We start from the raw sequence: 19,859 nt of genomic DNA, 5'->3' as shown, positions 1-19,859 counted from the left end.
TTTTTAAAAGAGTTCCACATGTAGAGTAAACACAGACTTAAAGTATTGTCAAGAATTCAGCATTGAGTAAATTAGGGATAGTGAATGAAAACCATTACAAAAAACCTAATCCAATCCTCAGTGATTGTGTTCCTTGTTCATATCTTCATATTTTGGACAAACCTTTGGGTTTTTAGAAATGGGGTGCCTAAATCTCCACAAAATTCCAAGACATTCTATTACTGTTAAAAGAAAGTAAGCCTAAGTCTTCTTATCAGCCTCAGTTATAATAATAATGTTGTTATTATTGCTATCATTATTATTTATGATACTGTAATGATTATGAGGAATTACAAAGCTCCTTCTGGGAGCTGAAGTACTCCCTGATGAAGTTAGTTTGAAAATTATACCAGCTGAGGACAGATGTTTGTATGGCAAAATACTTAGAAGTGAAAAAACATAGAGGTGTGTAGGAGAAAAAAGGGATAACGGTAGAAGAACAAAAATGCAACACTCTCAGTTACTTAAGCAGTATTGGAAGGAAATGATCCATGACCATACCACCTGATTTTGTCTCTAATTACAGCTGTGGAAGAGGACATAGTGCTATTTCCATGAATTCAAACAGGGAACATTTGCTCAGAACCTGCAGGAAACTTCCCAAGGCTCTCCGCACGGCCTCCCAATTACCTGCAGCTCGATGTACCTGGTACCACACCCAGTACAGGAACTGCTGGGTTTGCAGTTCCTCATGGAGAAGGCAGCTGTCACCCTCCTTCCTACTCTCTGGCATGATGCTTATGCACTTCCACATTACTAATGATTTTTGCCATTCACTCAAATGTTGCACCTCATTTCCTGTTACTGTCACTCCTGGTTCTCCCCAGCACGGGGGCTTTCAAAGCTGCAGACACAAGTGGTAATGAGCTCATCACAACCCCCCCACTGTCATCCTGTACTGCTCAGGGAAAGCAGGTACAGAAATCAGGAGTGAAGCTGAGTCCAGAAGGAGAAGAAAGGTTGGGGGAAGGTGTTTTAAGGTTTGGTTTTATTTCTCATTACCCCACTCTGATTTAATTGAATTATTTTCACTGCGTTGAGCCTGCTTTGGTGATTGATCACCTGTGACAGTGATTGATCTCTCCCTAGGAAGAAAGAATACACACATACATATATTCTTTCACAGGGAGTATGTATCACAGCTTCCATCAGTAGCTGCTCTGTGGCAGCTACAACACCCAGCACTCACCATAAATCCCACTTCTGATGGATTTCTAGAGCTGTGCATTGCTTCCATAATGAAACACATTATTGTACTCAAACCTTATCAGATCTCCAGGCAAGTAACAACTAAAGCATGTGCACCAAACTTCCTTTGCAGTTTAAGCAAATGACAAAAGGCATTAGGAAGGACTTAAAAAATGGGTACACATTTAAGGAACTTTGGCAAAACTTTGACAGAAATCAAGAGATATCCCAGCGGATTTAGGAAAATTCATATAGGCATATTAGGAAGAATCATATAAGATTTGTGATCCAAAAATACCAAATGGCACATTATGTATTGAACAGCTGCATTGTGGGGGAGGGTGGAAGAGGAAAACAGAAATTACTGGGTAAGTTTTCCAGTAAGAAAACTGCTTCTATTGTCTAAAGGAAAAGCTCATCTATTCTATAGTCTGTGAATACATCATAAATTCTGAAATATTGTAAACTAGTAAATTATTACTAACAATGCTAACAGGCAGCAAGCCTTGAATCTCAAAGTGTTAAGACCAGAATTTTTTGATGACTTGTTTTATTATTGTCAATAGAACTGAAGGATATCCATTTTTATCAACATAAAATTTTGTGGGAGATATGTACTCAATAACAGTACAGAAAACAAATGGTTAAGCAGATACTTGAAAAGTCTGGAAAACCTCACATTTTCATGTACTTTTCCACCACAGGCCGCAGAAGTTCATCTAAAATTAAGAATTCCACTTAAAAGACCATTGAGAGCTCCCTTCAGGAATCAGAGACTTCTAATTCCAATCCAGGATCCAAAAAGAGGGAGTAAATTGCCCTGTCAGAGCAATTTTGTTAACAAAAATTAACCTTTTTTGCTTTTAAGATGACACTTGAAAAACACAAGACTTTTGTACTAAATCTGCTTGTTTTTTAAAGGGTAGGGAAATCACAGATAAATAAGCCTAATGACAGACTTAAAATAACATCAACCCATTAAACTAATTTGCAAAGTTTCTATCCCTCTCCATCCAAAGAAAAACAAGAACATAAAATTCTTCTTATGCTGGAGTCATTGCACTAAATTTTACTAATTTAAGATAAAGTATATGGAAATTAAAGTGATTTAAAACAGCAATGAAATACTGTCTGATGGGAAACCATACCATGCCATTAGTATTTCTATGTGCTATGTGATTCTGTATCATTGTATTTGAATAATTAAAAAATCCTACAGAAATTTAAGTTTAATATTGTATAAGACCAAGCTCATTTTCTCTGTGTTTAATAACCTTCATGTGTACACTGCACTGAATTACAGAGAAGGAGTACATTCAGCTTCCACAGAAGTGGCTCATTAGAACAAATAGGACCATCAGAGCAGAAAAAATATTAATTTAAGATTTCTCAGAAAAGCAAATTCCATATTGCAGTTACTCCTGATACTGTGTTTACTGCACCTGTGTGATACCTTCTGATAATGTTATCCCTTCTATCTGGATATACATTATCTCTGTTCAAGCTAGGAATATGGGCTGAATATATATATATTTTTTTTAGCAGAGCAGAGGTGAGAATGCAATCCTACATAAGCAGCTATTTAGTCTCATTTCCTCTGTCATTCAAAGCAGCCCAGCATGCAAGTGTGCATGAGCAGCTATACCAAGCACAAACCCAACAATCCTACAAAAATACACAAAGAGAAAAAAAAGCAAATGCAGAAATAACACAATGCACATAAACAACATTCCAACAGGATAAGGACAAACAGCAGGGAATGACAATTTGACAATGCAGAAGTATAAAGGCTGTATTGTCAAAATAAAAGGTGAATAGTGAAGTGATTCAACAGTTTAAGTTCTTCTGCTTCTAATCAAATCTATATCAAGCATGAATTTTGAATATTTTTAATCAATAGAAGTCAGACTTTGCATTTCGTGGTAAACATTGAGTGTCTTCTACCATGGGGTCTAACAATGAAGTATACACTAAAACTAGACATGAAAATAAATTAAAACTGTATTAATTTTTCTCATTCTGTGGTTACTCCCAGTGGAAGTGTGAGGCATAGGCATCTCCCAGAGAAGATGACTGTAATATTACATAACCACATGAGTAATTAATTTTGCCTGGCTTTGATTATAGGCCCTAGACTAGATTAGATGAATGATGCTATATTATTGATTTATATGTTCCATTATGTCAATCCAGATTTTCATAAACTGACATATAAACCTCCATTTATTTAAAGATGGTTATTAAATTCAATCTTTGAAGAGATATTTAGCTAATTAGGAGAGAATTGTGAAAGGAATTTATGAAGAATTTGACTCTACGCCTGCGGTAGTCATTAAGGTGAATTGTTTAGTTAAAAACTTAATAGATAAATCATTTGAGTAAAACACTGGAAAGTGGTTTAAAAAGGTTTCCAAAATTAGGAAGCACGTATATGTGACTGAGCTGATACACAGTCAATTTGTGATCCTTCTGGTGACTAATTTAACATCACTAAGATTAAATAGTCTAAGTCCTGAACAAAAGCCTAAGTTTCCTCTACTAAACTTTACAAGTATTTCTTATAGGGTAGGCATCATTTCTTACAGTTACAATCTTCTCATCAGTGAGCCAGCAAACCCAAGGCTCTTGGGTTATTTCAAGGTTACTTTAGTATAAAGACACTGCCATGTTTATTCTACATTCATGTTTCATCTCTTAAACAAAGAGTTTCATCTAGAAGTAAGTCTCTCTTTGCTGCTACCAACTAATTATTTCCCTCTGCATGTACTATTGTACTTTGGTTTGCACGTTTTGGCCAGAACCAGTTGCACTGGGTCAATTGAAATTTAAAATTGCTGCTTAAGAGAAAACACCTGAATAACAGACAGGGATGCACAAGGAAGCACGAATCAATCAATACAAATGGTCACAGTTGGATTTACACCAGCAAGTCATCTAACCTTTACTAGCACTAAATCAGAATTCCATTGTTTTCTAGCACTGTAAAAAGAAATATCCATGAGGAAACTATTTTGGAACGTGACTATCTTGTGTCCATATTTATCCTGTGCACATGAACTGAGCTATCATTGCAGCATTGTGCTTCAGCTCTCCATGTGTTATTTCTGAAGAGAAAGCAGTTCTGCTGAAAACCTTTGAGTGCCTGAAATCAATGAACACTTTGGATTCGGAATATGGATTGCTTAGATGATAGAAAAAATTTATGGACGATAAGCCCATGCATTGGATGGTCATCCATATTTTGAAATCTTGGGTTCACAAGACTGGCAGGAAATTCCATGGCAATAGGTTCTTGTGTTCAGAATTCCTTTGATACACTACTTTATTCCAAGTTCTCTCCAACATACCAGGGAAGTCTACTCCAAGTTCTCTCCAACATACCAGGGAAGTCTACTATTATAGAAAATACCTGTTCAAATAATCATATTTTTTAACCAGTGGAATTCTCCAAATACAGTTTGGCAAATCTGCACCAAGAAACCCAGTGAAGGATCTGTTACTCAAGACTTCTGGATACCAAAATGAGAACTTTTGTACCCAAGTTAAGTGGAATGGTTTCATTCCTGTTTTACTCTTCTGGGTCAAAGACAGGCCTGAATACAATCTACACCTTTGAAACCTCTAAACTTGTAACTTGTAATTAAAGATATCACAACAATGTAGCTGCAGAATCCCTTTGTATACAAACCAGAGATTGCTTCCCATCAGTCCCAACTATAAATGTGGAAACAGAATGTGTCAATTAGTTCTGGAAAAGAGTAATTATTTCAATTTATGTATTTTACCAATGGCAACCCAGACCTGATTCTTACATTAAATGTTATGATATGCACATCTCCAATTAAGAATAGAGGTAAAACTGCCAGCATTTTAAAAAAGAAAATGCAATGGAATTTTTCTCACATCACACTTCATCTTATTCTCTACATAGAGACTGGTTTTCTAAGCCTTAAGTGATGAAATCCTAATATCATTTAAAGTGAATGTATTAGGACCTCTTTTAATTAATTTTGCTTTTCTTGTTAGAAATATAAAGGGTCTTTACAATCTAAAAAAATTCTTGGGTATTGGTTAATCAGTCTATGAATCAACATTCCCAAGTCAAATAGTAGCTTTCACCTTTTTCCACTGATTGGTTTTATAACTCAAATGAAGATCTGTCAGTTTTTCGAGAATTACACTGATTTACATTCATATGTGCACTACTAAAATTTGAAGTTGCACAAGATACTCTTGATTTGTACTCTCTCTTTGTTGTTCCTTTTGGCAAGTGAGTCTGAAATTTCCTAGCCTCACAGAGGATTTCTGTTAGTACCTTAGTAAAGCTATTTAGTTTCTCCATTTTCCATCTCCTTGTCTCTAAGAAAACAAAGATACATGACATGTCCAGACTCTCACTGTGATTGGAATAATATTAAGGCAGACAAGATTAAAGCTGTGTGCAAGCTGAAGAAATCTTACAAATTTCCAAGCTGCATCAATGTTGCATTTCTGTTAATTAAAACTAATTAAAATGATTTCTTTCATAATGTAAGAATAGTAGAACTGGAAAATTTAAACATGAAAGAAATTAAAGAAACACAGTGTGAAAATATCACAGCACATTCTATTTTAGTGAAGAGCATATTTACTTTAGTTTTATAAAAATTCCCCTTCTTATTATATTAGTGATTACTTAGAACCACACCTTTATATTGCAGCATTGTGTTTAAAGTTTATTGATAAACAACAGTCCATGCTGCTTGATTTTACCATTCCAATCATTTGCCATGTGAAGCTATTCTTTAAAAAGGATGCACAGTAGTATATTTAAACAGATGAAGGCTTTTTGAGAAACAGTTGTTGTGATGCTACAAAAAATGATGTCATGTGGTGTGGCACCCAGCCTCAACGTGAAAACTGCTTATAGAATTGTGTTGCCATGTTATTCTTGGTTTAACTCTAACAAAGTAATGTAATTCTCCTGCGTTTGCTGAGATATAATTTGGTTTTGGTATTGTAATGATCTTCCTTTGCAGACACCTGCTGCCTAATCCCACTTTTGTCAAAACATAAAACTCTAGTCTTCCAACTAATTCAAATCATTATAGTATTGTACAAGAAAAAAAAAAAAAGAGAAGTAAGGAAAAATAATCAGTTGAACATGATTCACTGTATTGTTATCACTGTCAGAAAGGTTTGAATCTTTGATATTTTGTTCCAAAGAACAATCTGAGTACCCTAGCTTAAAGACCTATTCTTGTAATCCATGGCATACCAACGTGAATGCTATTGCTGAGTGATGATTACAAGCAGTATTTGGGAAACGAGGCAAAATCCATTAGGAAAAATGCACTCAAATTTCCATCTCGAGTAAAGTTCCTCTCTCTACATATTACCCTTTCTAAATCCTGTGGACATACCCAGCACCTATGATTTCAAAGACCCTTGTAAATTCATCCCCTACTTCAGACATCTTTGTAACACAAGAATTTTGGGTAATAAATGAAATTATTGCAAAGGTTTAATTGGAAAAATGAACAACCTTCACACATACTGCTGGATCTGAAACGTCAAAATTGAATTCTCTTCTGCATGGTGCAATGACAGCATTAGGTGAGTTTGTATCCTAACCAAACCTGTATGACTTCTGCTTCCAACACAGCCACGCTCTTACCACAGATACTACACAAGTCCTCCTACCTGCAACTCTTAGTCACTGTACCTCGAATAGGCTCAGAGTCCTGATTATAGTTTATGCAGCCTTCATCAGATCAGTAGCTGAACTGTCTACACATTGCTGACTATGCCCAAGTCAGCTGTTAATCAGTGTGGGCATTCATGGGCAGCAGGTTATTCTGCTTCATCAGCTAACCCTCCTGGGCTGGAACCAGCTCGGGACCTTGGTGCTGCGTTGGGCTGCACAGGGCACTGTACTGCCAGGGAGTAGTAGCAAGTGGTATTTGGCTTCCCTGCTGTGTACTCCACCCATGGGGGCTTCAGTGCAGCTCAGGTGCACATCCTAACGTGTTTTCTTTCTGCCCTGTGATGGCTTGACTCTGCTATTTAGGAAAGACTGATTGCAGATACAGTCATTGCTATCCAGAACTCAGCCACTAGACTTGTATTCTTTTCCTTTCTTCCCACTTCAGAAGTGTTGTGATTTCAACATAATGAAAGCAAGAATTATGATGATCCTCAAAAGATAAAGCAAACAACTCCAATTATCTGTGAAACTATGCATTTTCTGCATGGAGTATGGAAATATTCTGGAAAAAGACATTGTCTTTGCATCTCCCTGGGGACTGTAAAGTTTCTCTACTGTATTTCCTTAACAATATTGAAATTTTAATTCTGAAAGTCAAACTAAAAGTTCCTCTTCCCTTTGTCAGCTAAAAAATGTATTTTAATATCTTGTCACTTTCACTGACCTTTCTTTTTCTGCAGTAACAGTAGTAGTTTTATGCACTATAACCATTATTAAAAAAAATCAGATAAAGTAGTTGCTTCTGGTGCTGTTCTTTAAAAATTAAATAAAAACCTTTTAAAGAATTAATTCTTTTAAATTCCCAAACATTAACAAACTCTACATACAAATTTACAATGACAACTTGGCTAAATTTAGGTTCAACCCAGAAAGGTCAGTTGTATAATTAGACCTTTACAAAATTCAGGGATGCTTAGAGCTTGTAACTCTTTCTGCATACCTAATGCACTTTTTTTTTCTTTTCTTTCTTGGCAGAACAAAAAGAAAACCTCTTCCCAGTGACTTCATATTGATACAGCAGCTTATAATCACTATGGCTTATGATGAACTCCTATGCCAATGTGTCCTACTATTGCAAATTGGCACTGAATATCTCTGCATGTGTGCATATGGTTTACCAAGGGCAGTTTCTTTCCTGGCCTTTTCAGTGTTTCCTACCAAAAGTCAAGCTCAGGATTTTGCACTTCCCCTAGGCTTGTGTGTAATAAATAAGCATCCATCTTTCTCCTTCCCATTTCCTCTGTTCCCTGCCCCCTACCCACTCCTTACTACTTCTGAAATTAATACACTTCAGAAACTATGTTCAAGTACGGGAAATGTGTCACTTACACTGTCAAAAATTTCAACTCTAAATCTCCCCTCTTCTCTTTTCAGCTTTAAAACAAGGTTTCAGTATTTTCAAGTCCCAAAGGATTTTTGTTCAGGTCTCAAAATCCTCCACAGTCAGCAGTAAGAAAGGGACCCCTCTTTTGGAGACATTGATAACCAGTAAATTCAGAACAGCTTTCATTTCTTGTGTTGGTTTTTTAAAATTACATTTGGGCAAAATTTTGGATGCAGGTATAGAGACAGAAGTGGTAGGTGAGTTCTACAACCTCAGAGCTGCACAGTAGGTGTCTGAACAGCCCCAGTAATGAACCAGTGTTCTTAAATATTTCTGTCTTTCTGCATAGCACGACTTTGTCATTTCCTGCACACACACACTTTCAGAATATTGAACTAACATGAAAATATTACTGTGCAAATTTGTCAAAGAAGCTATGGAGTTGGAAGAGTAACTGACTGGAAATAGGCACAAAGCTACTGTGCTGGGATAAAATAAATTATCCTTTGAACTCTGAATGCATATTCTGAGCTGAAATGGAATCTACAACAGTAATTTTTAAGATTCGAAGTCATATTTAGATCTCACTTTAGGTTATATCATTAGAAGACCACAAAATTTAAAAAAAAGCAAAAAAAACCAAATAATTTTCAAGTCATCACAAGATAATTTTGATGGTCAAAAGCATAGCACCTCTAACCACCCAAACCCCACAGTGATAGCTTGAAAATATTCTTTGTGAAGGACTGAGTTACTGTTTCTCACACCAAACAGGAAAGTGAGAAAATACTGAGATGAATGAACTGGAGTGAAATAGCTTTAATTAGGAAGTTACAGGGGGGTGGTAAAGGGCTCTAGCAAGCATATGCTCAGGGTGAAGAGAAGGAAAATTGAAAGGTGAAGAGAAGGAAAATTGAAATTTGAAAGGTGAAGAGAAGGAAAATTCAATAACCAAACTGAGATACCAAGCAAATTTGTCATGGTTGGCAAAGCAAGTGCATGCCAAACCATGGAATTTAAATGGAGATTCTTGCCTATAGATCTTTGGCCTGTATTACACTGGTTCAAATTTCACTTTTGAAATGTAATTTAGGTACTTTCAAATCTGTGCCTTACTAGAAGTCAGTTGGACTAACTCATGAGATTATCTGAAAGCCTTTTATTTTATGACAGTCAGTTCTCTCACAAATGTAGAGTTATTTCCATCAAAATGGATTTAAATCAATAGGAAAAGAAGTTCAGCAATCCTCTCCATACCAAAATGAAAGTTTAACCAAAAATAAGGATGATATTTATCCAGATGGCATTTAAAAACAACTTCCTAACTATAGCACATGTACATAAATGTACTATATAGGTTAAGGGGAATTTATGTTTCCACAGTTTCTTGTTTTCTTCTCTGCTGTTTTCCCCATTTTAATAAACTCCTTTGTAGTATTTGTGTTGTCAGACTGAATCAGGGAACAACTTACAACAACTCCCCAAAGTTATGTTGAGACTTTCAGTCCAGCTAAAATTTCAACAAAATTTCAACACCTTAAAGTTTTGAGTGCTATGGTTTTCATTACTTGTATCACTCTGTAGTCTCTGTAGACAGTTCCAGTTATATAACCAATATTTCCAAAGAGCAACAAATGCTTTTTTGAAACAGGAAATGTAAAGAGTACTGATCAATAACTATTTCTGTAGCAATATGAGAAATAAACAATAGGTTTCATCACATTTCTCTTAACGATGGTTGCATGGCCTTTTACAAACAAAGAAATGGCAGAAAATGTGACCTCTGTGTTTCAACCTCTGGTTACTAAAATCAATTTTCCTTTTCTAATGGGAAATAATTATTATCCTTATAGACACATAAAGGTACTTGTATGTTGTGACAGTGGGGAAAAAATGGAAAACAAAATCATGTAGAAAGTTTAGCATAGACTCTGGATGTGGATCCCATCCCATCCAGAGTTTTCTTAAAGTCAGTATTTTTGTTTCTGGCTGTTCCATTAATTAGCATTATGTACTTTCTGGACTGAAGATGAAAAGTGAAATCACCAACTGCAAGAGAGGAGGATCCAATTTAAACAACTCATTCAATTTTGCAAAAGCCTCCCAAAACACTGTCCTCCAGTAGGCTTGCAGTATCATTGGCCTAGCACAGACTCAGAGACTGCTTCCTCCTGATTTCTGCATGTGCATTTTTATTGACATATCCTGGGGTAAAGTCAGACCTTATTTGACTTGACAAAATGAACGGAACTGGACGTATTTGAAAATATCTACATATAGAGCTTATTTCAACAAAAACAAATGGTGATAAGTACAAACAAAATCAGGGTGCCTGGGCCAGCACTACATTATTCCACAGGAATAACTGTAGTGCAAACCAAGACTAGTGCAGGGCTGGGGAAGGCTCATTATTACTGCTATAATTCTCTCACATTTCCCTGACTAACTACACTGCTGTAACGAGAGGTCCCCCTCGCTTTCCACCACGCCTTCTTTCACTCTGTTTAATACTAATGATCACTCTTTTTCTATGCAGTGCAGAAATTATTGCATATCTCTACCTGCTGGAAATATCTTTTAGCCCCAAGGGCTGCTGGGGGTGTCTATAGACACTTGCCACCCATTTCACAATTGGACAAAATTGAAAAAGTTTTCATTTTCCAAGGTCAGTGGCACAGGCAAATTTCTGTTTCCAGCTCATGGCTCTGACCAGAAAGCTTTCCTGCTCCTTTCTGTGCAGTTACAACCCTGGAAACTATTCTTCTCCCAATAGACACAGCACAGGGAGCCACAGCCTAGCTTTATCTACCTGCCTCCACAGTAATATTTAATTTCTAAACTCAAAGAACTCTCTCATGGGGTAAAAAAGTAATTTGTTCTCCAGGTTAAATTTATTCTTGGTTTTTCTGATGAGCCAAGACTCTAGCAATTACTGTGACAGATGGAGTGATGATTTTTATGATGTGGAAACTTGTCCACAGGAATGAAACTGAAATCTCCAAACCTATTTCTCACAGTGGCCTTTAGACAGTTGTCAGGTAATAATTGTCACTGTGGACAAAGTTTGAAATAGTGAATGACTCCAGTAGCTTGTTACTGCAGCACTCCTTAGCAGAGTGACACTTTCTGATAAATTTGGTCATTTATTCTGAATATACTTGAACCAGAAAGGGAAGCAATATGTGGGTTTAAATTTCTCCTCACACTCAGAAGAATTTGAACATTGTATTTGGAGTTATAGTATTCTGTCATTTTGGAAGGACTGTTTCAAGGTGATTTTCAGAGAGCAGAAGGAGATGTTTGAGAGGCTGCTGACGTACATTGAAAACAATAAGATATCTCATAGAAGTGACCATTTCAAAGAAGAAAGTTGTTGTGTGAACTGGGTTAGGAACTGGCTGGGTTTTCAGGGGAGTTTTTCATGCCCTGTGATTAGGCAGCAAGTGCTGTAGCCAGCCTTTAGTGGTGAATGGCATCCTCTGAGGCTGAGACATCAGGCACAACTTCAATTTGGAGGGTCATGCTCCGCCACCAGCTCCCCATGCTGGTGACTGAATGCCCTGGCCAAAATCCTTAGGCACAAAAGCATTAAAAATAGCCTGATACTTGTCTAGTCTCCTGGTTCCAGTCTTCACCATTAATTCAGAAAAAAAACCACATAGAGACTGACTTTTGATGTTTTGGGAGCATTTTCTGTGACTTAGAGACTGAATCTCAGAACCTGCTGACAGGCATGGAAAGGAAGGAGACATCTTTCCTTTGTTCACAGATGTCTCTTTGTAGCTCTGCTTGTAATCAAAACAGCAGGAAGATTTTAATACTAGTGATTTAAAGATGTTTTCTTACTGAGAACTGTCTTTTTTTCTCTGTAAAGACATAGTAAGGAAAATACTGCTACTTAACTGAACTGAATTAATATTTCTGTCCATTTTATGAGCTAAGAATATAAAGTTTAATTTTCATGGGTGCAGACTGTGAACAAAAGGAGATCTGTAGCACAAGAAAGCACATTATCTCTGAAAATCAAACCATATTAAAAAAATACGAAACATTTCCCAAATGACAGAGCAGAACAAATACCTTAATTTTTCTCTTTTAAAATTTTTATTCTAGTCTGTTTAACGATAGTAGTTATTATTCTTAATATAAATGAGAGGATTATTTTACTGACAAAGCAAAGCAAATAGAATTAAGTGACTTGCTCAACTGAAGAAAATTAGTCAGCAGCACAACTGCAAATAAAGCCCAGCAGCTCTAACCTGAAGCACTGCATCTAAACCTGAAGGGCTTCTGCAACTTTACATAATTAAACACTTGAACTGTAGAGGTTTTATGCCTTCACAGGTTAAGATTCTCCTGCAAGCATCTCTCTGAGTTCTTGAAAGTTGCATCTTCCTAGCAATTTTAATTAATAGCGTCCAAAATAGAAGACTCCTCATGAAAAAAATGAAAGCACTTGAATTTATGAGAATGTTGGTGCTTATTAGGGTCAGAGATTCACTCACACAAAATAGCATGAGAGCTGAGATTGAAAGGCAGCATCATTTTTCTTTCATTAACCCTAACAGTTATATGACTGGATCATTTACTTGAAGAGAACACTTCAGTCAGGATTAAACAGAAATGATAGGAAACTGTTCCTGTTAAGACTTTCTAATTTGTTAATTGAAAGTGATAAAGAAAATCCACAATTAACTTCTATCATTTCCAAAAGATCCTTGAATAATTTAAAGGCCTCAGGAGGCTGATTCACAAGCAGGGACAATCTACGTTGAACACTGCATTTAAGTTGCAGACAGTTAATCACCACAGTTTATGCTGATTGTGTTTTTCCTTATAACTATAAAATATTGCAGATCTGAAGGTGTTTCCAGAAGCAGCACAACCCTGTCAAGAATGTACATGTAGTTGTATTCATCAGGGATGCATCCTGCCACTCACTCTGATGTGTGCTCCTGCCAGTGACTCAAGGTCTCCAGGCTTATTTTTAGAGAGGTCTAGGAGTTAAAGAAGCACTTGAATTGCTAAAGATGTTGTTCAAGGAGTGAAGGCTACAGCACTTACATAGCTGATTCTCACTGAAATCAACAACAAGATGCTTCAATTCCCATCAGTATGAACATCAGCACCCAAGCCAACCTTGTGATGACCAGTTTAATCTCAAATTGCTTAGGGGCTGGTATGTGCTCTGCACCTCTGAACGCCTAAATTTGTGTATAAGTATGCCTTAAAAATAATTTCTCAAAACTAAAACCCACAGTATTCACTTTTTTAAAATGCCACCTTAAGATTCTAGGGAGCTACTTCACTAAGGATTATTTTAACCAGGTATCTTATATTTTCAAAAGATGGGAGGTTTTTCGTGACTATAATTTCATTGACACTGAATAAGTTGAACCTTGCTATTGCCTATTTTTATGTTCAAAAATCCACAGAAAGAACTGTGTACTTATTCCCCTCCACTGTCTTTAAGCAATGTTTTTTAATAGTAGTGCTTTGTTATATATAAGCTTGCTGTCTGTGGCTGGATTGTGCAAAATGCAGATTAGTCCAGAAGCTGATCTGAAGGTGTTAAAATAAGAAGCACAAATCTGCTCTGATTCTTGTTTTAAGTATTTGAGTATTTACATCTATTTGACCTAAATACACTGTTTTCCCATTTTGTAATTAGTATTTGAAATTGCTACCAAAAAACCCCACCAAACAAACAAACAAAAACCCAGGCAAACAAAGAGAACTAAAGTAGAAGTTATTTTTTAGAAGCCATTTTTAAATTCAAGAAAGGTGGTTGTGTTTATGTGGGCCAAATTAAAGACTCAATTTCATAATACCATTGCTATTTTGCTCGTTGTTTGATAGGCTCCATTCTCAGGTTGCCAGGCAATTCAAAAGCACAAAATATGGCGAGATGTGTTTTGGGAGATATAATTCCCATATTAAGCACATGGGATTGAACAGGGGACGATGAGTGCTCCTGTACAGTGTGAATTTCATAAAGATGACAAGAGCCTCCCTGGAAGGCAGCCACACACAAGTGCAGTTATATGCATCACTCTGACAATAAGCTCGCTCCCCGCAGGTTCTGGGGAAGGAAAAGGCTGTGCAGATATTAATTATGAGAGAGTGACTACCAGAGAGACTCACTATTCACCCCTCTGAGTGCAGCTACCTTAACTTCCTCCAAGGGTCTGTGAACGGCAATCAGCACCTCCTCAGTGGCCCTCATGGCCTGTGGAGGGATCCCAGGGATGCCTAAAACTACGTGGGGGGACCACAGGCAGCAGTGCTTAGGGTAGACAGGCACCAGGCTGGCTGCAGAGACCACAAGAGGGCGGTGACCTTTCTGTGCCACACACTGGAAGCAGCATCACACATCAAGGTTTTGGACATTGCAGTCTCCTGACCCATATGCCTACATCCATTTCAGCACACTTTTATTCCTGTGGCTTTTGAGAGTTCCACAATGCTCAGTTACCCTTGAATACTGATGCAAAGGCACACAGTTTTCTTCCAGACTCTGCCCTAGAGCCTCATGCCAATGTTATCTTCTCACACTAATCCCCATCTCAAAGAAAGTAGAGGTGTTTCTAAAAAATGCTGTCATTAATCTGATTCATCAAATACCTTGAAATGAAACCCAACCCTTAGTTCCTTCCCTGTACTCAAAAAAAAAAAAAAAAAAAAAAAAAAAAAAAAAAAAAAAAGCAAACACATGATCAGAGACTTATTAAAAAAGGAAATACTTCTAGAGTAAAAACAAAGAGTAATAAAAAGACAAAACTTTCAGGGCAGCCCTTTTCCAAAAAGTATACTAGCAACTAGAGGGCCAGAAAGATTTTGGTGAAAACAAGGAAGGGAATTCTGGGAAAAACCAAAGCATTTTTCAAGTGTGTCTTTGTAGAGGGCAATGAAATGAAGTTCTCAGTGCAAAGCCTGGGAACACTTTTTTCCACACAGTGTTGAAATAAAATCTCATGTTTGTAGAAAGAGGGTTACATCCATGAGCTGTGACTTCCTTTCACTGCCAATAATCTTCTATTTGTAGACATAATAGTCAATAATGACAGGGGCCAGAACATGAGTACTCCACATCCATTCCCACATGGGGCTCTCAAAGGAAAACTCACTACTCCAAAATTCTCTCTCTACTCCTGCCTTCAATGGTACAGATTTTCAGCTGTTGCACATTGACATGGCTCTCTTAATATCAGTTCATATGAACTGATATCTCAATCAAAAAACTAATTACACTTATCCTAAAATGCAAGTACATTGTTCTAGACCTTCAAATCTCCCAGGAGTTGACAGGCCACCATAAAAGCCAGGGTTATAAACTTGAATTTATTATAGACAAATAAAGCTTTGCCCTATGAATTCTCTGCCTATTAAGTTAATGAGCCTTGACAAAACAATCATCTGAGGAGCAGCTGACAAATTATCTGGAGCAGCAATTTGAAAGGCTTTGGCTGGCTTACAAACATTTCAGTTGGGAGAATATGGCATCATGTTCCTCTTCCTCTGGAAGAGTCATTTGTCAAACTGAATTTCCTGCAGATCCACAGCAGATTCCCAGTATTGGAGCACTGAGATACAACAATAACTGTCATTACTAAGTAAACAATCCCTGTCATTTCCTCCCCAAATTTGAGGCTCACAAATGCTGATGCATAACTCTTTCTAGGAAGTCTGTATGAAGAAAGCGAGGTACATTTTTATTTTTGACTGGAGCTCATTGAAATGTTTAATGTGAAGGAAAAGAGCTTTGAGGAATTCAAGTGAGTAGAGGGGGACTTTTCAAAATACTTGGTCAGTATCTTGAAGATTTTTTTTTGGTGTAACTTCCCACAGAGATGGTGGTATCACAGCTGTGGATTTAAACCAGGGTCCTTTACTGGATGAATTCTTCAAAATTTTCCACACAATACAGTCCTGAATCACATTGCCTTTGGGAAATTTAGGGCTGTGTACATTAAATACTCTTGAAAGAACAGCCACTTGCATTAGGGTAAAAATGAGATCAGTACTTTTCTAAAATCTGTTCTCCAACTGTGAATACTGAGTCCATTTGGAAATTGAATCATGATTCTCTGTAAAGCTGTCACTTTCCTTACCAAAGGCATTTGCTGAAATATTATTTCAAATGTCTTCCTCCACACTTAACTATTCAGAGTCCTGTGGAAAAGATGACAGTACTGAGAACATGGAAAACTGTCATATTTTCCATCTGAATGTTTTTCACAGTGTGAAGGAACTACAAATTATAGTAATCAGTTGCCTCTGCAACAGCATGTAGCAGAGTATAGCACAGAGCATTTAACCATGAGTTGTGTCTTCTCTCATATTTTATGTTCTTTTTGCAGTTTTTGTTGGACTGTTTATTTAAACAAACTCATTAAACATACAAGGACTAGAGCTCAAAATTATATCAAAGTAGAATGTAGATAAATGAAACCTTGCTCTTAAAGAGAATTGTTAACTCACACTCAGTAGAATAATACACAGCTTTCCAAGTCCTGATGTCAGGCTATCAAATATCTGATGACCAAGTATTCAAACAATCAATCATAAAGCAAAAGAATGTACAGAATTACACATTCAGGTGCCAAAATGGCTTAGTCTTATGAGCCTTCCAGAGCTCTACTGATTATTGACTTCTAAGTATGTGGTTGCAGGAAGCAGCCTTAACATAATCTTTTCCCCCAACCTCTCTCCATAGTAGTCATGTCTGGAGAGATCAAGCATTCAGCAATGAACTACCTCTCTCTGTGGTTAGCAAGGTACTCAACTCCATGGCCCCAACATCCACTAGAACCCAATCACTCAACTTTCTAGTTCAAGTTGGAACCTTCTTTTCTAAGGGGACCATTGAAAGAGTCTTTCTATAATGAACTCTTCCATTTTCTCATTCTAAAACCCCAGAAGAACTGCCATGAGCAGATAAATTATTCATATTTATACTTTACCTAAATAACCAGAGTAATTTTACAACTTTTTGCTCACTTATGAAATTTAAGACAACATTAGCAGAGAAATTAAAATATTGTGGGTAGCTCTGTTAGTGCCTGGCACCCTTGTGTAGATATTTACACCTTTATAAATCACTGAAATAATCACTCAAACTTGTTTCACTCAAAATTGCACTGGGCTGAACAGCTTGACTAATCACTTGGACCACCTTGATTGAGCATCTTTTTACAAATTCTAGAAACTACACAGTTTTCATTCTAATAAACTGACATCTTCTGCATGGTTTTGCCACATCTGTAACATTCTTTGCTAGTATTTGTCTTCTTGCTTTTTTAATAGAGCTTTCTATTTCATAGCACTGCAATGCCTTTCACAGCTGTCTTCCTAATCCCCCGGGCTTCTTTCCTGTTAGTGTATCTTACATTAATTTACCATTTTACTTTCCACTTACACACTTCTGCTCTTCCCACGTTATTCTTTGCTTTGGAAAATGTTTTCTGTAGAAAATGTCTATGATCAAAGCTCCAAACATAATCTTTTTTTTTTTTTGTTCTAGAAGACATGATAGAATGTTTCCTAGTAAAGGTAGTAGCACTCCAGAAAAATTGTGTCTAACTCTTCCTCTGTCTCCCAAATAATGTTTGCAAATGGTTTACAACTATCCTTGTAGTCTATAGAAAAATAGCTGGGTTATATTAGTGTAAGGTTTTGGATAGTCTGCTTTCCCTCATTAAATATTTATCAGGAGGCATTCACTAACAAAGTTTTATAGAAAGATCTTCCATTATTTCAGTCACGGAAATGTTCATAATTTTTGGCTTTCCTAACCGTCCTCTCAGAGCAGAGCTAGCCTAGGGAATGCTGAATTTTAAATGCATTCTTAACCATGATTTGGTGAGGGAGGTGATTATTTTTTGCTCTATTTCTTCTGAATGGCTTAGGCAGCTGTCCTATAAACCCAAAGATGCTCAGTGAACTAAGTATGCACAACAAAGGAATAAAGTGACTGAATCAAAACAAATTACTACAGCTTTCAGTGAAGTCTTGGTCACTTTCCATACTCAAAGAGAAACAAACACAGAATTCAGTAGCAAAATGTGGTACATATTATGTAACCTATTTTAGAGCACCATTCCAATGGATCAAAACATTGCCTGTGTTCATCACTGGATTTTGGATGACCAAAATTATATACCAAGGTAGCATGTATCTCCCAGTGGTGAGATGTGAAAGCATGGTTAAAAATAAGCACAAGCTGTAGAAAAAGATCTGTGGTGAAGATGCAAACTATGAGATAAATCCAGTGATGTTCATGCACTTTAACAAAGGAGGTGAGGAAGAAGCGCATGCAGTACCTGGTGATCTCAGAGTCAGGGAGCAGGCCTACGTGGTAGTGGGGGTAGGGAGCTGAAAGAAGGAAGCTTTTGTCACACTCGACAGGGGAATAGTGCCTAGGAGAAGGTGGTTTATCACACAGTTTGTTCACAGTGCTGTAAACAGGTTCAGGAGGCCTGGTGATACAGAGACAAGAGTAAAAGATCAGGTGCATATTAGTTGCTGAGAATATAGAGAAAACACAGCAATCATTTTAAAAGCATGCATAGCAAATCTGTCAAGAGCTTTTCAGTGGGGCTTTTCCAACAAGTAAAGTGTGCTGTTAAAGGAATTGTTAGAGTTTGATAACACTAGTGTGGCATTCAAGTAGTTACATATAATACACAATACAAGTGGACCATAAAACTACTCTATGGGAAGTGTGCTACTGAAAGGGAATATCTTATTTCTGAAGTTGAGAAAGTGAGGCATTTTCCCCAATAATATTTCTACTTTTTTTTTAATCTAACATCCACACAGCTTTCTGTGATCTTAATTTTGAGTACAGCATAGGAGAAAATAAGTTTGTTACATGAAAAAGAACGATTTTTTACCCATTAATTTGTAATATAGATGAAGCACGTATTACTTGTTAACACAACATACTCCTGTCCCAGTGAGCTGGGACTCTGCAAGCAGAGCTGTTGTCAAATCGACCCATATCCTAAAATAAAACTGATGGCAACAAACTGTGTGAGCAATTCATCTCATTGGCAGGCAATTCGTTGTGTTTCAAGAGTTCCTCGCACTCTTTCCAGATTCAGCCTTCAAAATCTGATTATGCAGTCCTCATCTGAAACAGCTACCCTCACTGCCAAGGCGACTGCAATCGCACTTGCAGGGCTGCCCCAAGTTGCAAACAGCAGCCTGTGAGGTTAGATACAAAGAGCACGAGTTTAAAACTAAAATTTCTCTCCTGCTGCCGCGAGCCACCTGCCCGGGGGGGCAATACTTACCACAGCCCTGCCAGGAGCTGTCTGGAGAGGGGAGAAGGGAATGCAGCCTTTAGTTCCAACCAGCCAGGGATCCGCGGGAGACCAAGCGAGCAGTTTGCAAAACAAACCCACACCCCATCCACCCTTGTAAGGTGCATCTCCCACCTTGGAACTTCCCTGCCTTGGCCCCAGGACACACCTTGGGGCCTGCTGGCACTGTGAGGCTTGACTCATTGTTTCCTGACATTTCTGCTCTAAAGAGTGCCAAGGGTCAATTGCTATCATA

At 37.3% G+C, this 19,859-nt stretch overlaps 1 protein-coding gene across 10 annotated transcripts in view; it reads right to left on the bottom strand.

Moving 5' to 3' along the window:
• DLG2 (discs large MAGUK scaffold protein 2) overlaps positions 1-19,859 on the bottom strand; it is an 831,288-nt gene that overhangs the window by 230,603 nt on the left and 580,826 nt on the right. For 8 of the 10 annotated variants that reach the window (XM_059838484.1, XM_059838482.1, XM_059838485.1 and 5 more), the window contains one exon: positions 18,620-18,775. The exons of the other annotated variants lie outside the window; for them this stretch is intronic. In XM_059838484.1, the coding sequence (XP_059694467.1) occupies positions 18,620-18,775 (156 nt within the window). The remainder of the gene's footprint in view (positions 1-18,619; positions 18,776-19,859) is intronic. 10 annotated transcript variants of the gene reach the window in all.

Source organism: Haemorhous mexicanus, chromosome 2 (genome assembly GCF_027477595.1).
Source record: "Haemorhous mexicanus isolate bHaeMex1 chromosome 2, bHaeMex1.pri, whole genome shotgun sequence".
Lineage (NCBI taxonomy): Eukaryota > Metazoa > Chordata > Aves > Passeriformes > Fringillidae > Haemorhous > Haemorhous mexicanus.
This window is presented reverse-complemented; position numbering and strand designations above follow the sequence as displayed.